This window comes from Salmo trutta, chromosome 22 (genome assembly GCF_901001165.1).
Source record: "Salmo trutta chromosome 22, fSalTru1.1, whole genome shotgun sequence".
NCBI lineage: Eukaryota > Metazoa > Chordata > Actinopteri > Salmoniformes > Salmonidae > Salmo > Salmo trutta.
In genome coordinates, this window is record NC_042978.1 from 19,084,014 (window position 1) to 19,108,794 (window position 24,781).

Sequence of the window (24,781 nt, forward strand, 5' to 3'; positions counted from 1 at the left end):
AGCTGGATTTTTGGTTTTTGTGACACATCTCCTTGCTAGCAAAATGGCTGTGTGGCTTTTCTTGTTTAGGTGGTGTCCTAACATAATCTAATGTTTTGCTTTCGCTGTAAAGCATTTTTTTAAATCGGACAACGTGGTTGGATTCAGGAGAAGTGTATCTTTAAAATGGTGTAAAATAGTCATATGTCTGAGAAATTGAAATTATTCGATTTTTGATGTTTTGAATTTTGCGCCTTGCTGTTCCATTGGCTGTTGGCTAGGGGTCCCGCTGGCGGAACGGGGTTCCGCTAGTGTAACGCCTAGATGCAAGAAGTTAAAGCTTGGTCGCAAATGGACAATGACCCCAAGCATACTTCCAAAGTTGTGGCAAAATGGCTTAAGGACAACAAAGTCAAGGTATTGGAGTGGTCATCACAAAGCCCTGACCTCAATCCTATAGAAAACTGAAAAAGCGTGTGCGAGCAAGGAGGCCTAGAAACCTGACTCAGTTACACCAGCTCTGTCAGGAGGAATGGGCCAAAATTCATCCAACTTGTTGTGGGAAGCTTGTGGAAGGCTACCTGAAACATTTGACCCAAGTTAAGCAATTTAAAGGCAATGCTACCAAATAATAATTCAGTGTATGTAAACTTCTGACCCACTGGGAATGTGATGAAAGAAATAAAAGCTGATATAAATCATTCTCTCTACTATTATTCTGACATTTCACATTCTTAAAATAAAGTGGTGATCCTAACTGAACTAAGACAGGGAATGTTTACTAGGATTACATGTCAGGCATTGTGAAAAACTGAGATTAAATGTATTTGGCTAAGGTGTATGTAAACTTCCGACTTCAACTGTATGTAATACCAATAAACTGTTGTGGAAGAATCTAATTTCAAGGGTTAAGAAGTTTCAATACATGAGTAAACACACAAACAGCATTAACTTACTGTAAAAAGCCTTTTATTACATTCTTAAATCCACATATTGTATCCCCATTGTACAACAAAAACTCTTAAATGTGTTATATTAATAATATATTTGAGATAATATCTTATTCAAATCTATATTGATTTCAATAATAATCTTATAATAGAATGAAAACATGATAAACAGAAGGATCATGACAAAAGAGTAACTTTTAGGGAGATATCCTTAAAAACATTCTTACATTTTTTTGAATTACAACTGTCCGACAAAAAGCAGGACACTAAACTGTGGACAAAAAAATTGACAGATAACTATAGAAATGAAGAAACAAAAGATCACGACAAAAACAACACAAGATTCAAAGATTAAAATCTATCTTTCAGTTTCAGTACAGATCCTACTTCTTCTACAATTCAAAAGTCCTGTAATAATATTGATATTAGACAGGGGTAAATCTTTGATACTTCTGTGATCAACATTCACAAGAACATGTACTGTACACAGTGATCAAGGTTTAAGATCTTCTATTCGGTGCAGTGTCAGTGTCTGACTTGGCTAACTGACGAAGACACTGTAGGACAGAGAGCCCAGCTATCTCCCTGAGTGACTGAGTGGAAATGTAACTGCACACCTTGAGAACTGCCTCCAAAGATGGAAGAAGCAGTTTTAGGTCTGCAAATTACACTTAATTAATACAGAACAATCTAAGTTATCACAAAGCATTTACACCTTGTTACAATCTTCTCCCCTGCCTTACGAACTATAAACTCAAGTCAGTTAATATTAGTTCTGTGTAAAAGTAGAGTTGTTACATTGAGAGAACTTGAAACCTCTTGTGCTGTACTTTTAAAGGTCTCTGGCTGGAGTGCTTATTGAGTCTAATAGGCCATCTACCAGGACTGTTTAGGCCCTCCTAACTGAAATTGGGAAAGCCATTATAGCACAGTCCCATTATAACACAGTTGTAAGCACCCAGAAAAGTGTATCGCCCTAAATTCCAACTATTTAATATATATAGTATGGCGAAGGGCACTGTTCCAGCAGTGCAAGGAGAAAAATATGATTTTATTTGGACAGAAAATATCCAAGGCCTGAAAGTGATTGTCTCTTTTTGTGGGAAAGGTATTCAAAGTATTCCACTCTGACCAAAATGTTCACACAGCAGCTTGTCTATGTACAAGCATTGTACTATGGGCAGTGAAAGCTTTTTTAAATCCAAAAAGCCCCTTCAAGAATTGTTAAAAAGTAACATCCTGCCACACCCGATGTCCCTCTCCCAAAATAGAGATGTTAATCTAACTATGACTTCCTGGTAGAGATTAATAAAAGGCTGCGCTCATTGAAAACAGAGAGGCAGATTTAGTGTTCTCAAATAAACAGCATGGGAAAATATATCTGCATAAAATACATATTATTGTATGTATATCATTGTCCTTCAAATTATGAAATCTCATATACTCTATAATCTGAAAGTAGAAATCCCTAACTCAGGGGGGTAGCTGATGGCTCTGTCAACCCTTTGTTGTGCCATACAGGTGTACTCTCTTAATTTGACCAGTTTCTCACAGCACAAAAATAATCCTGCAGCAACAGGAAATGTGAATTATGTGGGCTAATACATTTTTCGTTTGGAATTTACAAACTTTATAAGCTTTTTTAAACCTTGAATATACTATAATTTGCATTTACTGCTGTGCAGTAAAATTATCTGCGACAACAGTGATCAAATTAAGAGATCACATCTGTACGTGTTTGGGAGAGGGTGAGGTAAAGGGGGAGGGTTAAGGTGAGAGGGCATCATTAACAAATCAGCACACCTTCAGTTCAGTCTGAAACAGTAGACTGCTTGAACACACAGGGAGTGCATGAGTCTCCAACTTCCCACTGCTGGTCAAAGGTCAAACACCAAACCCCTTTCCCCATTGGTTGTTACCTATGTGGGAGCACAGGAAAGTGTGTTTGCCACCTGTTTGTTTTCTTCTTATCATCTGCTTCCTTTCTCTGCTCAACAAAGTCTTGTATTGGACCCACAGATCCCACTTCTGTTAGATTCAGGAGGACAATCGGCAGTCTTTGAGTTGGAACCCTGAGATTCTTGGTAGCACAAGAAAATGGTCCGGATCAGGTGGAGGGCTCTTAGATGGTAAATGCTATTAATCTAATCATTTTTCATCCCAGTTCCCCAGAATATGGTTAGGCAGTCTTTGACTGACAAATGAACATCACACTGTCCTGGGGAATCTATTTATCTTTATTTAATTGCCTTTATTTAACCAGGTAAGTCATTGAAAACACATTCTCTTTTACAATAACGACCTGAATCATTCTCTCTCTCCCTTTCATATATATATATACTGTATATAAATCCCTGTCTAATTTTATTTTACATGATTAAATATAAGTGTATACGTAAGGAACGTTTTAAAATACTTTCAAAATACTTCTGTGATTCTCTCTTTCTCTCTCTAAGTGGCATTTGCAAGGGGAAAGGGTAGTGGGACGGAGGTCTTTCTTTGCATTTTAAAAAATAAAGTCAAGAGCTCAAAAATATCAGTGTCTGAATGTGTGCCTGTAAAAATACATATATAGGTCAGCATAAGTGCTTTGTCTTAGTGCTGTGTGTGCAAGTCTGCATGAATGGTAATAGACACCCTGGGTCTCTTTGTCCATGTCTTGCATGCAAAACAAATCTGCCCGACTATCTGTTTGATCTTGGTCCCTTTAAACAGTTTGTTAATAGGATACAAAACTGCAAAGTATGGGCACTACCAAATAAGAAACTAAAATTGAGCTGTAGAACTGCAATAAAATAAAATAAAGATCTACACAGCAACTCCTCCATGGGGCAGGATAGTACAGTATATAGTACACTCTGTCTCAAACCTAGGGCTGTGCTGCATGTCTGTGGGGTACATTCAAAGTCATACTCGTTTTACAGAGGACTTTAACTACCCAGCACCTAGTGTTGAATTTCATAGCCTGGACTGGCTTACAGTCCAAGCGACTGAGAGTAGTGTTTCCTAAAGTGTAGCGTGCAGGATTTTCACTGAGCTGCTGGTTGCTTCGCTGTTGCCACGTTCCTCTCCCTCTCTACCTCTCCTTCCCTACATCTTTCTGTCTCTATATGAATCACTTTCATATCTGAACAGATTTTTAGCCCATTGTGGAGTCTGGGAAGGTGATTTCACTGCTGAACACCTCGCGGTACAGAGGGGGGAAATTGTATGCCGTCTCTGGGTGGAGGAGACGGAAAAACTTGAGCTTGTCAATGTGGAGATTGCAGATGGACTTCATCATGGGAAGCTTGGACACCATCTTAGAGGTAGAAGAAGAGAGTGAACGAGACAAGGAAAAAGAGACAGAAAATGTGTATTTTTCACATTTCACCCCAAATCCACTAACAAAGGCCTGTTTGAGGAATAAAGGAATATATCATCCCCTGCCAGTCTGTACCTTTGCCAGTTTCTCCTCCGATGAGCCACATCTGTGTAGACAATGCTGCAGAGAGAGATATACTTTCTCTTGAAGTTTCTGAACCTGTTGGGTGTCTTTCAACCATGGTCGGTCTGGAGGAAAAAGACAACCACAGTTAGACTCTGCTGGTTTTCCTTCTTACATATTACTTAGTGTCTGATTTAGAGCTGGGAGTGTGAGAGGATTACCTGGTGACAGGAGAACAGCAGCACTGAACAGAGCCATTTCCTCTTCAGAGAGCTGCATACGGCTCAGGCTCTTGGCCAGGTCAAACACGGCACCCACAAGGTCATCACAACCTGGAAGAAAGCAGGTCATCAAAACAAACACCTTTTTTTTAACGGAAACTAATGAAAGGTTGACCTAGAATTTTGTGGGTGTGTGAATAAATATTAATGATTTGGTTTCATAAAGAGGGGACTCACCAAGAGCTTTGAAGGTCTGTGCACTGGCAAACTTGCCATCAAACAGAACAGTGTTGTTGATGGGGTTGTAGGCGCGACACATGCGAATCAGAAGCACATCCAGACATCCTGAAGAGATCATAAATATACCACAAAGATGAATAACATCAAATGTATTTCAATAAATTATAAATAAAATCATTTTTTTAATAATTTGTTTTACAACTCAAACAATGATGATGAACAAACATCACATAATGAAAAACCAACTTTAGAATAATTACTTTTTTCTTCAAAATCGTTGGAAACAGAATGTGGTCTTTCTGTCATATGTTAATTTATGTAGCAACCTCCAGATATATGCAAAATGTGACAAATACAGTATTTTGTGTACACAAATTAGGTGAAATTATTTGTATATGCTATAATATATTCCAAATGCTGGAGTTTGTTTTTCAAACTATAAACACACATGTTTTTCAGATATACTATTGTGTATTAATGTTGTAGTACTGTAATACAACATTAAGTACTGAGACATGTTAATGAAGTAAATGGATACATGCTCAGGTTGTGTGAACAGGAACTATGCTTTAAGGTCAGAGAAAGCTGAGGTCATGGAATAGTGTTATGAAATGCAATCCTCCTATGTCCTAACAGTAGATACCGACCTGCTTTGAGAAGAATGATCTGGTCGTTCTGACAAAGATCCAGGAATCCAGTGATGCGCTTGGCAAACTCCACCACGTACTGGATGGCATTGGTGAGGTGGATGGCACAATGCTGCCACATGACTTCCGCAGACTGAAAGAGAGACCAGAGGGATGCTCATGTTATATATGACATTGGGAGTATATAGGTCACAGGTCACAGAGTACTAGGCCACTGAGTTAACCTGTCTGGGCTAGGGGGCAGTATTTCCAGGGCCGGATGAAAAACGTACCCAATTTAAACAGGTTACTACTCTGGCCCAGAAACTAGAATATGCATATTATTATATTAGATTTGGATAGAAAACACTCTGAAGTTTCTAAAACTGTTTGAATGGTGTCTGTGAGTATAACAGAACTCATATGGCAGGCAAAAACCAGAGAAAAATCCAAGCAGGAAGTGAAAAGTCTGAGAATTGTAGTTCTTCTTTTGATTCTCTATCGAAGCTACAGTGTCTGTGGGGGACGTTGCACTTGCAAAGGCTTCCATTGGCTGTCTAAAGCCTTCAGAAAGTGGTTTGAGCATTTTCCTGTCACTGAGCAGATAATAGGAGCTCAGTCACTGAGTGGTCTGCCTGGCAACAAAGGGATTGGATATGCACGGTCACACGAGCACGCCGTTCCTTCATTTTCTTCTTGAATGAATATGCTATTGTCCGGTTGGAATACTATCGCAATTTTACGTTAAAAATACCATAAAGATTGATTTTAAACAGCGTTTGATATGCTTCTAAGTACGGTAATGGAACATTTTGACTTTTCGTCTCTCGTTCCGCACTCGCGCGTTATGCCTTTGGATAAGTGCTGTACGCACAAAGGTACTTGTAGGTAAATGTGTAGGTATTTGTACATAAATATGGATTATTTCGAACAAAAACAACATTTCTTGTGGAAGTAGCAGTCCTGGGAGTGCATTCTGACAAAGATCAGCAAAGGTAAGAGAATATTTCTAATACTAATTCTGAGTTTAGGTTTCCCCGAACTTGGCGGGTATCTGAATTGCTCACCGTGATGGCTGAGCTATGTACTCAGAATATTGAAAAATGTGCTTTCTCCGTAAAGCTATTTTAAAATCTGACACAGCGGTTGCATCCAGGGGTAGTCTATCTATAATTCTTAAAATAATTGTTATATATTTTGTCAACGTTTATGATGAGTATTTTTGTAAATTGATGTGCACATTCACCGGACGTTTTGGTGGGAATACATTTTCTGAACATCACGCGCCAATGTAAAATGCTGTTTTTGGATATAAATATGAACTTTATCGAACAAAACATACATGTATTGTGTAACATGATGTCCTAGGAGTGTCATCTGATGAAGATCGTCAAAGGTTAATGCTTCATTTAGCTGTGTTTTGGGTTTTATTGACATGTCCTTGCTTGGAAAATGGCTGTGTGATTATTTTTGTCTATGTACTCTCCTAACATAATCTAATGTTTTGCTTTCGCTGTAAAGCCTTTTTGAAATTGGACAATGTGGTTAGATTAACGAGAAGTTTATCTTTAAAATGGTGTAAAATAGTTGGATGTTTGAGAAAGTTGAATTATGACATTTTGTTGTTTTTGAATTTTCCGCCCTGATATTTCACTGGCTGTGTCCCGCAGCCTAGCGTCCCACCTAGCCCATAGAAGTTAATCCTGCTACAGGACATTGATGTTTACCTTGCTCTGGAAGCTGCGTGTCTCCTCAGGGGTGTACAGGGACCAGACAAGTCTCTTCAGCTCCTCACTGCCGTGCTGACTGGTCTCTATGTGAGACTTTACCACACTAGCAGTAATACGCTCTGGAAATGGACAAGTCAAGTATAGGTTAACTTTCAACCACACTCAATGAAAAACAATCTAGTGATCGTTATAGTGACACAAAGCAGATAATGATAAGAGTGACAGTTCCACTTACCGATGTCGAGTATTGAGAACCCCTCGGGTAGAGTGTTGAGCAGCGTGTGTGTGAACAGGCTGGACTCATGCAGCAGCTGGTACTCATGCTTGATGTGGTGGTTGCCATCTCCGAAGTCCAGTCCGTTCTGTTCGGGCGAACTCTGAGAGGAGGAGCTGCTGCCCCCTATCATCTCCAGATTGCAGTACTCTCTTTCGGCGCCCTCTGGTGTCAGGGGTAGGTCGAACAGCAGGCCATCCGGCAGAGTGGAGATGTCGTCAAGGTCGCTGAGGGCGGCACTGGAGCCTCTGCTGTATGCCCGGCCATGACCTTCGACCTCGGCTCCATCCTCACGGGCGGCAGCTAACTCCTGGGACGCCTGGTGCTTCTGGACCTCAGCGTATAGGCTGTCTCTCTGCTTTTTGGACATGCGGCCAAACTTCACAGCTGTACCAGCAAAGGAGATAAAGAGTCAGTCAATAACCAGGGAATGAATTAAGAGCTCATACGCCCATATGGAGCCAATATAAAACTAAATATAGAATAAAATCCACTGATAATTGAATTCCATAGCATCACTGCTGTCTCTCTGGCATGATTCCAGCAGTGATTTCACACAGTATAAATGAACTCTACACATGGCCTTTCAATAAGACCCAGAGAGCCCTAGCATCCGGTGAAGAGACTGACAGACAGTGGTGCCCTCTGGACCGACCTTGTTGTGTTTGTGTTTGACACTCACCATCACGGCTCATGCCCAGGGCCAGGCACTTCTGCAGCCGGCAATGTTGGCAGCGATTCCGATTGGTGCGGTCAATCAGACAGTTCCTCTGCCGGGAGCAGGAGTACATAGCATTGTTCTGCTGGCTGCGTCTGAAGAAACCCTACAAACACACACACAAGCACAAACACCATGAACACAGGCACAGAAGCAGGGAGGGCTGAAGTACTGGACAAGGGCATACAATATATAAATATCTATATTGATTGAATTTGCTGAGGGTATTCTTGAGGGATGAGAGTACGCTAAACTAAAATAGAACACTCAAGTGGAGTGAACAGATCTCCAAGGCACGCCGAGGTTGAGGTTACTCACCTTGCAGCCTTCACAGGTGATTACGCCATAGTGGATCCCTGATGACTTGTCCCCACAGATCTTGCAGGGTATTACTTCAATTTGTGCTGGAAGGACAGAGGAGGAACATTTTTTTATTTATTTCACCTTTATTTAACCAGGTAGGCCAGTTGAGAACAAGTTCTCATTTACAACTGCGACCTGGCTAAGATAAAGCAAAGCAGTGCGACACAAACAACACAGAGTTACACATGGAATAAACAAACGTACAGTCAATAACACATTAGTGCATTGCATACTTCACACATTTGAACATTAGGTGGATGTACATTATTGAGTGGTGCTTCATTCAAGTTGTTCAATAGCTGTGTTCAGACTGAAAGCACTGATTGTGCTTTAAAAAAGTCCCTAGACTAGATAATAAATTCTACTTTGATGGTGTCTTGGGTTGGGTTTATTAATTTCTAGTATGACATGGTTCAATTGTCTGGTGATAAGGAGTCTTGTGAATTGTGCCAGAACTGTGTGAGAAAGTGCACGACAGGTGGAGACATAAGAAACATCCCCATAAACTCTATCAAATAAGGAGGAATAGCCACCTTTTAATCTGTTTCATCTTTATTACCAACTGCCCTGACTTTGAACCCAAAAGAAACACAATCAAATGCAAAAGCCAATCTGCAACAATTTGCAGATTAAAACATTCCACCCAAGCGATTAAAAATATAAAATGTAATATAAAATGTATTCATATTAAAGATTGTTTAAATGTCAACTCGTGGGATGAAAGAAATTAGAACAATGCATCCTGCCAAAATCTACAAATGGAACACATAGACTACAACTTTAACAGTGTGTGCAACAGTGTGTGCAGAGCCCTGAGCCCTCTCTCCCAGAAACAGGCTGTTCTTTTCATTATGCTGTTTATCTAAGTGGCAGGGCCTCCTATGGCCCAGAGTAGCAGGTCAATTGCATTAGCTGGGGTCTGGGGTTATAAAGTTTCACTGGCACTGTTCCTCCTCCAGGGTGAACTAAATGTCAAGAGGTTAACAAAAGGCCCAGCTTCAGGAGAGCGTCCTCCGCTACAGAAGATAAAATGGCTACTCTCAAAAAACGATTGGGCTTTTCTCTGTTTGCTTTGACTGCTGGGTGTGTTGAATGATTTTTTTTCTTAACTACTTTGTGTTACAGTGACGCAAGGCGTTAGGTAACATTTAATTTGCAGGCAGCAACAGTATTAACTGCCCTTTACCAGCTCATCAAAAAAGGAAATAAATAAAGGCAGTGGGAAAAAAACCTCTCTTTCTCTCTCTCTCTCTACCACATCCAGCACTCCTGGCCCCCACCCTCTCCATGTTATATAACTGCTGTCTGGCTTTGCGCCACGAAAACACTCATTCAGGGAGGAGGTCACCCTAGCAATGCTGTGAAAAGCCTACCCCTCCCCTTTCGCTCACATTGGTTCCTGGGAGCATAGCTTTGTCTCTGATATGTTAACTCACATGCCGCTCAGCTGCGGAGCAGTCAGGCTACGAGAGAGAAGGAGCTGTTCTACTGACACACTTTCCCATTCAGCAAGGGGGAGGTACTTTGGGTGGCGGCCTTGCAAAGCATGCTATCCAATTTCTTTCTTTCCTGTTTTAAGTTGGAACCAAATCTGATTCAATCACAGACAGGGGAATGGAAATGTTCACAGGCTTAAGAAAACAGTCTATGTTTGATAAGTGAAAGATTAATGAGCACTTTAGAAAATGTAGAGTAAATACAGCTGTATTGCCATCCATTTTCCACTTATGTAACACCAGGCAGTACAAGAGTATTTTCAACATACAGTATATTCTGAAGGGGCACTGACTGTAACTTACACTGGTGCTCAACTTGTGGCAGCATGTCAAGTATTTGAGTGCAGTTTCAGCTGTCCATAAAACTATTAATACCCCTAACATGGCCACAGAGACCTGCAGGAGTGTAATGGGCTGCCTGGACATAGTTACATAAAGTGCTCATGGATTCAACACTTTAACTTTTCACACAATTCAAATGGATGACTAATTCATTTGAGGACAATCTCTTAATCACGTGGAAGTATATGGCATGTATAGTACACACAGCGCCATATTTTTTTCATTAATTTATTTAACCTTTATATAACTAGGCAAGTCAGTTAAGTCAGTTGTTTTTTACAATGACCATACAGTAGTACGTAGCACTATGTAGCAGTTCAGAATGTCAGCAACGTTTCTGGACATTTTTTCAAGAATGATGAGTTCTCATGGGCCTTATATTTCTGGTTTGATCAATGGGTCAGGGAAGTTTGACCTGTAGTCATGCTCTGTCAAGTTTAGACGAAGGACTATTTGTATGTTACTCTTATAAATGCACTCTCTCTAGGAAAACAAAAAGTAATAATTATGTAAAAGGAAACATTGCACCATGGTAAATAGCAGGTAATTAGTGGGCAGTAAAATAAAGTGTAACCAATATGAGTGAGATGAGATACAGTGTATTTGGAAAGTACTCAGACCCCTTCCCTTTTTCCACATTTTGTTACGTTACAGCCTTATTCTAAAATGGATGATATGTTTCCCCCCTCATCAATCTACACATAATACCCCATGATGACAAAGCGAAAACAGTTTTTTAGAAATGTTTGCTAATTTATTAAAAATAAAAAACGGATAACTTATTTACGTAAGTATTCAGACCCTTTGCTATGAGACTCGAAATTGAGCTCAGGTGCATCCTGTTTCCATTGATCATCCTTGAGATGTTTCTACAATGTGATTGGAGTCCACCTATGGTGAATTCAATTGATTGGACATGATTTGTTAAGGCACACACCTGTCTACATAAGTTCCCTTAGTTGACAGTGCATGTCAGAGCAAATTCCATGAAGTCAAGCCATGAGGTCGAAAGGAATTGTCCGTAGAGCTCCAAGACAAGATTGTGTCGAGGCACAGATCTGGGGAAGTGTACCAAAACATTTCTGCAGTACTGAAGTTCCCTAAGAACACAGTGCCCTCCATCATTATTAAATAGAATACCACCAAGACTCTTCTGGACCTGGCCGCCTGGCCAAACTGAGAAATCGGGGAAGAAGGGCCTTGGTCAGGGAGGTGAGCAAGAACCAGATGGTCACTCTGACAAAGCTCCAGAGTTCCTTCTGTGGAGATGGGAGAACCTTCCAGAAGGACAACCATCTCTGCAGCACTCCACCAAACAGGCCTTTATGGTAGAGTGACTAGACAGAAGCCACTCCTGAGTAAAAGGCACATGACAGCCCGCTTGGAGTTTGCCAAACGGCACCTAAAGACTCTCAGACCATGAGAAACAAGATTCTCTGGTCTAATGTAACCAGGATTGAACACGTTGGCCTGAATGCCAAGCGTCACGTCTGGAGGAAACCTGGCACCATCCCTACGCTGAAGCATGGTGGTGGCAGCATCATGTTGTGGGGATGTTTTTCAGCGGCAGGGACTGGGAGACGAGTCTGGATCGAGGGAAAGATAAACAGAGCAAAGTACAGAGAGATACTTGATGAAACCCTGCTTCAGAGAGCTCAGGACCTCAAACTGGGGCGAAGGTTCACCTTCTAACAGGACAACGACCCGAAGCACACAGCCAAGACAACACAGGAGTGGCTTTAGTACAAGTCTCTGAATGTCCTTGAGTGGCCCAGCCAGAGCCCGGACTTGAACCCGATCGAACATCTCTGGAGAGAACCGAAAATAGCTGTGCAGCGACGCTACCCATTCAACCTGACAGAGTTTGAGGATCTGCAGAGAAGAATGGGAAAAACTCCCCAAATACAGGTGTGCCAAGCTTGTAGTGTCATACTCAAGAAGACTCCAGACTGTAATCGCTGCCAAAGGTGCTTCAACAAAGTACCGAGTAAAGGGTCTGAATACTTGTGTAAATAATGTATTTCAGATGTTCATTTTTAATAAATTAGCAAACATTTCTAAAAACCTGTTTTTGCTTTGCTATTATGGGGTATTGTGTATAGACTAATGAGGGGGGGACAATTTCATCCATTTTAGAATTAGGCTGTAACGTAACAAAATGTGGAAAGAGTAAAGGGGTCTGAATACTTTCCGAATGTACTGTAGGGTATATATAGAGGAACCAGTTTAGAAATAATGTATATTAAGGGACATAACTCATGTTGTAATAGTAATCTACTAAGTGGGAGAGGAGTGTTGTCAAAGTCTGAAAATGTTCATGCTATCACAATCTGCAGACAATTGTGATTGAGGGTGGGATTTGATTAGAGTTTTAGTGCCCTAAAACAGTTTGTGGTACTGTCAGTTATCTGGGGTCATGTATCTTGAGGTATCTTCTGAGGCAAATCTGTGTCAGTGTGTGAGTCTCTGCCGGTCAGTTTGCTTGTCCCAGCAGTAAAGCCTGCAGTCAGAGACTTTGCTCTCTTATCTTACTCAAAACAGCTCATAGGGAGTCAAAAGGTCCTATTTACCTTGCACTTAGTATTTACTTGACACACTATGTTTAACCTACATTGCATATGTGTTAAGGGTTTAAGGTATATATACAATATAGAACATCTTGTGTGAGATGCTCTTGTCCTAGAGCTTTATTGCAAGGTGAAGGGGACATTTAGTTGATTAAACATAACCCTCTCTCTGGGCTAGGCTGCTGATAAGGTCTACAGTACCTTGCACCTGTTTTCTAAACAGCTTTGTCAATAGTGATAACTTCTCCCTCTCTCCACGTCAGCGTGGCCTACCTACACAAAGTAGTACTCTGTGAGAGTGTATGGCTGATACAGAGCCCTACTCTTTAATATATGCACAAGAGGATTGAGTAATTCCTCTGTAGAAGTAACAGAAGTGGACTGAGAGTGGACTTAAGTGTGTACGGTACCAATGATGGTGACTGATGATCTAGCCTAGCTACATTAGGTAACAATCAGTGATACTGTGTTAATACGAAATATTGAGTAGGAAAATCATTTACGTAACCAGATTGTACAGTTTTTTTTGTTTCCCAAAATGTATACTTTTTTGTTTAATGTTTTTATTTGGTCGTTGCTTTGACTGTTTTTCATCGAATTTCAGCATTTATTCTTGTTTTATGGGTATGGTTTGTGGCTTTATTTTTGGTGTATGAAACATCCACTTCTCTTTTGCTCTCTATGTATTTTACTCCACTGCCATATATCATTCTGAGTGTAACATACAGTTGAAGTGGGAAGATTACATACACCTTAGCCAAATACATTTAAACTCAGTTTTTCACAATTCCTGACATTTAATCCGAGTAAAAATTCCCTGTCTCAGGTCAGTTAGGATCACCACTTTATTTTAAGAATGTGAAATGCCAGAATAATAGTAGCGAGAATGATTTATTTCAGCTTTTATTTCTTTCATCACATTCCCAGTGGGTCAGAAGTTTACAAATACTCAATTAGTATTTGATAGCATTGCCTTTAAATTGTTTAACTTGGGTCAAATGTTTCAGGTGGCCTTCCATAAGCATCCCACACTAAGTTGGGTGTCACGATCGTTGTTGGAAGGAGTGGACCAAGGTGCAGCATTTTTGCATTTTAGTCATTTAGCGGACGCTCTTATCCAGAGCGACTTACAGTAGTGAATGCATACATTTCATACATGTTTTTATATATATATTTTTTTTTGTACTGGCCCCCCGTGGGAATCGAACCCACAACCCTGGCGTTGCACACACAATGCTCTACCAACTGAGCCACAGGGAGGGCTGCAGCGCGGTAGGCGTACATCTTACTTTATTAAATGAACCCCGAAAAAAAAAGAAAAATACAAAACGAAGCGTCATGTTTAGTAGGGCTAAACAGCACAGTACAAAAACAAGATCCCACAAACTACAGGTGGGAAAAAGCTGCCTAAGTATGATCCCCAATCAGAGACAACGATAGACAGCTGCCTCTGATTGGGAACCTACCCTTGTCACACCCTGACCTAACCAAATAGAGAATTAAAAGGATCTCTAAGGTCAGGGCGTGACATTGCGTGAATTTTGGCCCATTCCTCCTGACAGAGCTGATGTAACTGAGTCAGGTTTGTAGGCCTCCTTGCTCACACACACTTTTTCAGTTCTGCCCACAAATTTTCTATATGATTGAGGTCAGGTCTTTGTTATGGCCACTCCAATACCTTGACTTTGTTGTCCTTAAACCATGTTGCCACAACTTTGGAAGTACGCTTGGGGTCATTGTCCATTTGGAAGACCCATTTGCGACCAAGCTTTAACTTCCTGACTGATGTCTTGAGATGTTGCTTCAATATATCCACATAATTTTACTTCCTCGTTATGCCATCTATTTTGTGAAGTGCACCAGTCCCTCCTGCAGCAAAGCACCCCCACATCATGATGCTGTCACCCATGTGCTTCACGGTTCGGATGGTATTCTTCGGCTTGCAAGCCTCCCAATTTTTCCTCCAAACATAATGATGGTCATTATGGCCAAACAGTTCTATTTTTGTTTCATCAGACCAGAGGAAATTTCTCCAAAAATACGATCTTTATCTCCATGTGTAGTTGCAAACCGTAGTCTGGCTTTTTTATGGCGGTTTTGGAGCAGCGGCTTCTTCCTTGCTGAGTGGCCTTTCAGGTTATGTTGATATAGGACTCGTTTTACTGTGGATATAGATACTTTGTACCTGTTTCCTCCAGCATCTTCACAAGGTCCTTTGCTGTTTTGGAATTGATTTGCACTGTTTTGCACCAAAGTACATTCATCTCTAGGAGACAGAACACATCTCCTTCCTGAGCAGTATGACGGCTGCGTGGTGCCATGGTGTTTATACTTGCATACTATTGTTTGTACAGATGAACATGGTACCTTCAGGCATTTGGAAATTGCTTCCCAGGATGAACCAGACATGTGGAGGTCTACAATTGTTTTCTGAGGTATTGGCTGATTTCTTTTGATTTTCCCATGATGTCAAGCAAAGAGGCACTTAGTTTGAAGGTAGGCCTTGAAATACATCCACAGGTACACCTCCAATTGACTCAAATGATGTCAATAAGCCTCTCAGAAGCTTCTAAAGCCATGATAACATTTTCTGGAATTTTCCAAGCTGTTTAAAGGCACAGTCAACTTAGTGTATGCAAACTTTTGACCCACTGGAATTGTGATACAGTGAATTATAAGTGAAATAATCTGTCTGTAAACAATTGTTGGAAAAATGACTTGTGTCATAAACAAAGTAGATGTCCTAACAGACTTGCCAAAACTATAGTTTGTTAACAAGAAATTTGTGTAGTGGTTGAAAAACTTGTTTTAATGATTCCAACCTATGTGTATGTAAACTTCCGACTTCAACTGTATCAATCTGCATTTCCCTGACAGTCCCGAGTGGTATACTATGAAGCACGCTAGATCTACTCAGGCTTTTAGAAAGCTAGACAGCTTCAGTTAGCTTCACATTCAAGGTCAGGCTTCATCCGTACTATGACGGTGGATATTGCTCATCTGCCTGCCGCTAACTCTAGCAGGCTTGTACTGTAACTGCACATACATGTCACACATGGCTAGTCAAACGCCGAACTCCTCATTGAGACAATGCTGAAACATCAATCAATGGGCGAGTCAGTGCCACATTTTAACATCTCTTAGGTAGGGGGCAGTATTTTCACGTCCGGATCAAAAGCGTGCCAAAAGTAAACTGCCTGTTACTCAGGCCCAGAAGCTAGGAAATGCATATAATTGTAGATTTGGATAAAAGAGTTTCATGCTGGTTTTTACAAAAATGAGCCAGAAATTGTAGTTTTTCTAGATGGCTCCCATTTTGGCTGTAGTGTTTCCAAGCGCGTGGAAGAGAGCGTATTCTTTGGTATTTTTCTCCGGTAAAGACAATAACAATTCTTCGTCTTAAATGTTATCGTTTATTTACGTATTAGGGTACCTAAGGTTTGATTATAAACGTTGTTTGACTTGTTTGGAAAAGTTTATTAGTAACGTTTGGGATTCATTTTGTATGCATTTTGATGGAAAACTGGGTGGATTATTGACTGAAGCGAGCCAGCTAAACTGAGTTTTTATGGATATAAAGAAGGACATTATCAAGCAAAAGGGCCATTTGTGATGTATCTGGGACCTTTTGGAGTGCCGACAGAAGAAGATCATCAAAGGTAAGGCATTTCTTATATCGCTATTTCTGACTTTCGTGGCGCACCTGCCTGGTTGAAATGTTTTTCATGCTTTTGTATGCTACCGTTCCACCTGCCCATAAGTTAATTTGTGCCGAAATCAAAATGAAAGAAAAGTTATCTTGCAAATTCAGCAGGCTATGGTGTGAAACAGGCTTTTAGAAGTGCCGTCTTTATTTTATCTTTATATTATATACTGATGGTAGCATTACTGCAACATGGAGGAGGCAAGTGGAAGGGGGAGAAGGTAGGGAACTTGTTTGTCTGCCATATATTAAAGATACAAATTGGATGCTATATACTGTATATATGGAGCATACAACAATCTTAGCTCTGCATATTTTCCTGCGAAGAGACAGAATCTTAGATAATTTATTCTGGTATTCCCTCCATGTAGCTTATTTCAAGTCACAGGTTAAGGAATGGCTTAAAAATCACAACATTTAAAATTGTGTTGTGTTGGGCGATGATTGTGTTGGGTGATGATGGCAGTGTTGGGCGATTTGGAAAGCCATAGTCAATCAGTCAACAATATAATAATACTCTTAGGAAAAAATGTAATCTATAACTCTGTTGATACTCTGTGATTAGAAAGGTTCAAATATCCTGTAAGACATCACAGCACATTTGAAAAATATATGGCACATGGAAATCAAAAGAGGGTGGTCTACAGAGACAGGAGGGATGGGCTGAGAACAGCTGAGGGTTGGGAATAAAAAGCACATGATTAGTAATAGTTATTACTGAAAACACTATATGCTGTATAATGTAGACCGGAGATGTCTGAGTACTAGCTGTCCAAAATATAATGTCTGTATAAAAAAAAAACCTCTTTGTTATGTGAATGCTGTGAAAGTACAATGTACGTAAAATGCGCGTAAAATGTATATGTAACAAAAAAGCTGTAAAAACAAACATTTTAAACAAATGTACTTTTGTCCTCTGCTTTGGACACCATATAATCTTGTGTGCTCATCCCCCCCCACTGGAACATATTTAGGGCTGTGCTACAACCACATTTCGACACATCATATATAACTCTGTGTCTTTACGACTCTGCTCCCAAACAAATAGTCAGACTGTACTTTGGGCCAGCAGTTTTTCATTGTATGTAGCCTATAGCCTTAATCTGAGGTCCGTTGTTTTTTTCCTGGCCAGGCAAAATTCCCAGCACTAGTCTAATTATACTGTATAGGGAGTCAAAGGAGGATGAATCAACTCTAGGCAGGGCAAGAGTTAAAGCTCCAGGGAGTGGAACATTAGCAGCCAGTTGTCAGAGAGAGGCACCTTCACACATTCTGTAGCCCCACTGTGAACATCTCCTGACAGATAATGACTTTGAGCTTGATCAACAGTGCCCTTGGGAGCAGAGAGCTGTTATGGAGTCTAGTTGATAGGTAATCGACTAGCCGGACTGTGCCCCGGACTCCACGTGTAGGGATTTGTACAATGCTTGAACAAGGCTATTGAACTTGACATTGGTGTCTGTCTTTATTCCTTTATCCAACATATCATACTGAAACATGGTATCAGAAGTGGCTCGAAAACCACACATTTGTTATTTTTGTAGCTAAGTACAGTATAGGCACAGTTACGTTCCATATGCGAACACATGCCGTTTCCTACTCCTAGTCACAACACTGATCAACTCGTTGTTAGCTGGCTAGCTAGCATCACTACCTACCTCGATGACTGAAGGCAAAGAAATCTCCTATTCCGTCGCTATGGCAGCGAACATTCCGCCACCAAATCCCATGGTTCTCACAGGGGACTGGAATACTAATTGGGACAACTTCAGGGATGAATTCGAGGACTATGCGAGAACATGAGAAACCCAACGAGGTACAAGCGGCAACTCTGAGTTTAATGGGCAGCGAACGCAGGCATATCTACCGGCACAATCTCACCCTCACAGCACGACAACAGTGTGATGCAAAGGATGGATGCATTGGAGAATTACTTCAAACCCGCCAGAAACATCATTTACGAGCGGTTCATTTTTGGAAGCTGCAAACTGGAAAAGGGTGAGTCAGTACACAACTTTGTAACCCATTTGAGAGAAAAATCCGCCACTTGTGAATACGGGGTATTGAAAGATGAATTGATTCGTGACAAAATAGTACTGGGAATTGAAAATGAGGATACGCGCCGGCGTCTACTGAGAGAGAGAGGCTTAACATTAGTAACTGCCATCGAAATGTGCCGCACTGCTGAAGTCACTGACATGAAAATGAGAGCAATGGAAATCGAAGCCCCACGCTCCGACGTTGATACTGTTCACGCTGTTGCTAGGCAGACATTCAGACAAAACCAATCGAGGCAGAGTAATTCACCACGAACGGTGAACACAGAGAGCCCCGTAGCATGTAAATACTGTGGGAATACACACACACACGTGGCAAAGAGCACTGCCCTGCCTATGGAAAACCATGCAGAGCTTGTGGAACTAATAATCACTTTGTAAAAGTGTGTCTCAAAAACAAAAGAAGGGTGAGTGAGGGCAAGATTCACTGTGTTGATGATGTCACTCAATGTTCAGAGCTGAACAGTGAAAGTGACATTTACATGCATGAATCCATTGGGGCTGAACACTCAAGAGTGAAGAAATGGTTTGTGACACTACGATTACACAACAAGCAACAACAATGTCAACTGGATTCCGGTACTACATGCAACGTAATGAGCTACAAAGACAAAATCCATCTGGCACCTGACACATATCTATTGCCCAGCGATACTAGACTAAAGCTGTACTCAGGAGAAGTAATGAGCTCTATGGGCACCTTTGAGATCGAATGTGTTATTCGGGGACGGAAACACAAGCTGGAGTTTGAGATTGTGAAAACCAGTCAACATCCTCTCCTCTCAGGCTCTACATGCGAACGTCTGGGACTGATGCAGTTCACTGTACCAAATGACCTGCACATTGTGGATCATGTCCAGCATGGACCCCTGTCCAAAGAACAACTACTCAGCAGATATGACGATGTATTCAACATGCCCATTGAATCAGTTCTTGGGGAGGTACACTTTGAAGTGGATGAGAGCATCATTCCAGTCCAGTGTGCTCCTCACAATGTGCCCATTGCAATGAAAGTGGCTGTGAAGGCCCAGCTGGACAAGTATGAGGCCGATGGCCACATGACATCTCTGACCGAACCAACTGACTGGATCAGCAATACGGTCATAGTGAAAACCAGAGAAGCTGAGGGTCTGCATCGACCAAAAGCATCTGAGCCAAGCACTGAAACGATCGCACTACATCATGCCAACACTAGAGGATGTCCTCTACAAGCTTCCCAAGGCCAGGATTTTCACCTTGGTGGATGCCCGAAACGCATTCCTTCAATGCAAGCTGGACGAAGAAAGCAGCTTCGTGACTATCTTCTGGACCCACTGGGGTCGGAAACGCTGGCTCAAGCTCCCGTTTGGTGTCTCAGTGGCGCCTGAGGTATACCAACGCAAACAGCACGAGTTACTGGCTGGGCTCAAGGGCATTGAACCCATCGCCGATGATGTCCTGATTGTAGGCTGTGGTGACACAGACAAAGAAGCAGAACGCGACCACGATGTGAAGCTCCTGGCACTGATGGAGCGCTGTCGATCAGTTAAGCTTCGTCTTGGCCTGAAGAAGCTGCAGTTCAAGGTGAAAGACGTCCACTTCCATGGCCACATTCTCTCGGCAAAAGGCCTGAAGCCGGACCCAGACAAGGTCCGAGCGATCCTCGACATGCCAAACCCGTCTGATGCAAAAGGAGTACAGCGTCTCATCGGTTTTGCAAACTATCTTGCAAAGTTCATGCCACACCTATCAGCAGTCTGTGAGCCTCTGCGCCGGTTGCTGGACAAAGACACACCATGGCACTGGCTACCCAAGCACGAGGCCGCAGTGCAGGAGACGTCTCTGGCTTTATCCATGCCAGTGTTGCGCTACTACGACGTCACGAAGCCTGTCACAATCCAGAGCGACTCCAGCCAAAGGGGACTTGGATGCTGCCTTATGCAGGAAGGCCAGCCCGTTGCGTTTGCCTCGAGAGCGCTCACCCCCACCGAACAAAACTATGCACAAATTGAGAAAGAGTGCCTCAGCATCGTCTTCTCCTGCCAGCGATTCCATCACTACTTATATGGTCGAGAGCTGGTCACCGCTGAAACTGACCACAAACCACTCATTGCTCATATTCAGTAAACCTCTCCTCAACGCGCCCAAGAGGCTTCAAAGCATGCTCCTGACTCTGCAAAACTACAGCCTGAAAGTCATTTACAAGCCGGGACCAGAGATGTACATCAGCGAAACACTGAGCAGGGCAACAGCACAATGTACAGGCAGAGGCACTGCCTATCAGCGGCAGGCCATCTGTTCGCTACAGCAAGAACAACAAGATGTTCAACAGATCAATCAGGCAGACTACTTAAACATCACAGATCACCGCCTAGCCCAGATCAGGCAACACACTGACAAGGACGAACACCTACAGTCACTGAAGTCCATGGCTCTCGCAGGTTGGCCATACCTGAAAGAGGAGACACCTTTCACAGTGAGAGAATACTGGACCTTTCGAAATGAGATCAGCGTGCAAAATGGCATCTTGTTCAGAGGTCAGAAGGTCATTATTCCCAAATCACTACGTCCAGAGATGCTTACCCGCATACACTCCAGTCACGTTGGAGGTGACGCATGCTACCGCCAGGCTCGTGAAACATTATACTGGCCAAACATGCAAGCAGAAATGAAAGACTTTGTCAGCAACTGTACCACATGCAACGAGTACGCTCATGGTCAGCCTGACAAGGTAATCACAGACAATGGCCCATAACTCACTGCACAGTTCAAGCGTTTCGCCTCAGAATGGGAGTTTGACCACGTGACCTCCTCTCCAAGACACCCAAAAGCAAATGGCAAGGCAGAGTCAGCTGTCAAGATTGCAAAAAACTGTTAAGCAGGGCCATGCGCGACAGCAACGACCCATGGAAAGCGATCTTACAGTGGAGGAACACACCCACCGAAAACATGGACAGCAGCCCAGCACAACGCCTTCTGTCCAGACGTCTGAAGACTACCATCCCCGTCGCTAACAAGCTACTTGAGCCCTGCGTCATGGTTGGCGTCACGAAGAAACTGCGTCACAGAAAGCAACTCGCTAAGTGCTTCTACGACCGGACTGCTCGAGACCTACCAGAGCTGGAGGTGGGTGAAACGATAAGGATGAAACCGCTACCGGGAGACCACACAGGACTTTGGAGGCTGGGCACGTGCCTACAGAGAGTTGCACCACGTTCTTACCTGGTGGATGTTGGTGGCTCCCTCCATTGTCGCAATCGGGTGGATCTGCGCGTAGCAGAGCAGACAAACCAGAACACGCCATACACTTACCTAGATGAGCTGGATCACAGTCCAGGCCTAAGGGTAAGGGGCGCAGAATTGAGACATGAGCCAACTGAAGGTGAGGCTTCTACCCCACCAAGCTCTCCAGCTCGTGGCCCTAATCCTACCCCTGTCAGAGCCAATACTTACTCACGGGTGGGTCAGCTGTGCAAGCCACCGGACAGGCTTACTCTGTAAGCAAGAGACTGTGTTAACTTGTCTCCTGTTTATAAAAAAAAAGGAAGATGACAACTGAAGTAAAAATAAAATGTTATGCTTTTTCAATTGTTATGCCTTGACTGTTAAGAACTTAATGTTATGCCGCTATGTTTGCACTTTCTATTGAAAAGGATGATGTTACGGAGTCTAGTTGATTGGTAATCGACTAGCCGGACTATGCCCCGGACTCCGCGTGTAGGGATTTGTACAATGCATGAACAAGGCTATTGAACTTGACATTGGTATCTGTCTTTATTCCTTTATCCAACATATCATACTGAAACAAGAGCTGCCTCCACTGCTCTACTTTGTCTTTGATCCCTTGCTAAACTATGCACTTCAGACAGTGTGACAGACAGAGTTCTCTTCTCACTTAGGAGAAGTGCACTTCATAAAAGTAATCACTACAGTGGCTGCAGCCATTAAGTTTACAGTGGTCCTGCCATTGGCACCTGAGGGACCATGAGGTGAGGTGTGGATCACTGGAGAGAATGAACACCAGGAATTACATAATATATCCTATTACATATGCAAGCAGTGGTTAAAAACAAATGGGTGACATAGATTCTGGTTGCTTTAATCAAGTAGCTAAACTCACAATGGAAACAGAGTGAGGGCTGAGAGGTGAATGTAGGCTACTGGTTGTTGCTACCCATTATTAATGATTGATGATCTTTCAGTTTATGTAAATAATTTGCCACTGAAATATGATACAAAACATAATCTGTTAAACACTGATATCTGTGTAGCCTATCAATAAAAAAACATATCCAATGTAGCAAATAATATGTGGACTATAATAAACTTTATTGGTTTAATTTTACTTGTTAGCAAAAGTTTTTACTTATGCATCAGCAAAGTCTCTGTTGTTGACACACAACCCGCATTGGTTTGCACATGCCAATGTCCTCAGATTGAAGTAATGGCTAATGGATTGTTTTAGAAATTACGATATCCCTCTGAAACCATGCCTCCACAGTCCCCACCCATCCTGCACCACCTCTGTGAATGCTGTGTAATCCTCAATGACAGAACTAGGTCAATGGAACAGTGGACTCTCTCCACAGTCCTCCATGCCGGGATGCAGAAAACAACAACTCGCCCTCAACACGCGATATCAAACACCCGCTGCGCACCACCAATTAGAACTGACACGAAATCAGCACTTTCGAGTTTTGAGGGTTTGGGAGCATTTTTTTATATTTGTATTATTTTAATATTATATTATTAAATATGTTCAAGTTCATTATGGCCAACAATAGTCACTCAGCCAGATAACCTATAACCTACCTAGTATCTAGGCTACATGCAGAATGGCAAACTGAGCTGAACAAACATAATCTCTGTAGGCCTAATAACAAATAGATTACAGGATTATATAATGTTTTTCGTGAAAGCCATTTCAATCACCCCCCCCTTACATAACCAAAAACGATTGCTGCCAAAAAAAAAGTAACTACATCGAAATGATTCTTGTCATCCTGCATGCAAAGAGAAACAGATCACCTTCGAAGTTTGTCTGCAGACTGATTGGCACACATTTACATGTCATATATGTATAACCTAAACCTATGGGAAACGGCACGCAAATATCCATGCAAATATATTTAAACTTGAATTTTATGTATTTTTTAAAAACTATCTGATTTATAAGTGCAGTGGTTTTAAGTATCTAAATACGATTTGTAAAATATCTTGAGGGGGGACATAGAGTACTGGGTTATTTGTCTTAAAGCATGTCATGGTCAAATAGTCCGTTGAAGTTTATCTGAGATCTGTGTCGTCGTTCATTGCCAAGCGCGCCTGATTTCAGCACGCGCACTTCAGAGCTGACTGTACAGTAGGCTGCTTCAAAGTAATGCATCCACCACAGTTTACATTATTCCCATACAAAACTTTAATTAGCAAAATAACATTCTACATTTGTTTAAGTATTATTAGAATAAACTTACCTCTCATTTTCTTGTTGTATAAATTTTTTGTCATAAATCTCCAGGTAGGCTAATGAAAATAAAATGGAGGAATATAAACAAGGTTTTTCGCTCCAAAAAGGAGATGTTGAATAAAAAATAAAACAAACTCTCATATGTTTTCTAATAGCTGGTCTGTGAAACAAACAACATATCAAACGAATAGGTTATTAGTAAGATTGTTTCCGTATTTACTCCGTGTAGCATAAGTATTCTTCCTGTAATTCAGTGTGGACTGTATGCAATAAAATAGTGTTGCTCCTTGCCTTCCCACTTCGTTCCTGGACTAGAGCTCAATGTCTTTTTTCGCTCGCTGCTGTAACCTACTTTCGGCGCGTGGACTCACGTGCTCTCGCTCCACAAGCTCCGCCTCTTGCGCCGTCAGCTGTGCGCGCGCCTTTCAGCGCGCTTAAATGAGCATGCGTGGGAAAGTGTGGCAGTGTGTCACAAGAGCAACATCGTGGGAAATATTCCCACAAAGCAGACTGGTTCTAGGGTTTTCTTTTCCTCGTTAAAATATTAATACATGCTGTGATTCAGAAATATATAAAAAGTATGTCTCAAATATATCTAAGCACAAAGGTGCTCTGATTGTGGGTTTTGCTTTTTTCTCCTCT

General features: G+C 41.8%; 1 protein-coding gene across 1 annotated transcript; it reads right to left on the minus strand.

Moving 5' to 3' along the window:
- Positions 1-931: 931 nt before the first annotated feature.
- On the minus strand, positions 932-24,490 carry rorca (RAR-related orphan receptor C a). Its single transcript, XM_029707081.1, has 10 exons — positions 24,147-24,490; positions 8,484-8,569; positions 8,130-8,271; positions 7,409-7,834; positions 7,171-7,292; positions 5,465-5,597; positions 4,815-4,922; positions 4,578-4,688; positions 4,369-4,481; positions 932-4,230 (listed from the first exon to the last, which is right to left on the minus strand). Exons 1-10 carry the CDS (start codon positions 24,178-24,180, stop codon positions 4,069-4,071), a joined length of 1,437 nt encoding a protein of 478 aa, XP_029562941.1. The 5' UTR covers positions 24,181-24,490; the 3' UTR covers positions 932-4,068.
- Positions 24,491-24,781: the final 291 nt, after the last annotated feature.

Excerpts from the sequence above, each read along its gene's own strand:
- rorca (XM_029707081.1), bottom strand. The coding sequence starts at position 24,180 with ATGACAAAAAATTTATACAACAAGAAAATGAGAG. Across the intron at positions 8,570-24,146 it reads ATACAACAAGAAAATGAGAG|CACAAATTGAAGTAATACCC; the intron begins GTAAGTTTATTC and ends CTGTCCTTCCAG. Across the intron at positions 4,689-4,814 it reads ACAGACCTTCAAAGCTCTTG|GTTGTGATGACCTTGTGGGT; the intron begins GTGAGTCCCCTC and ends GCTTTCTTCCAG.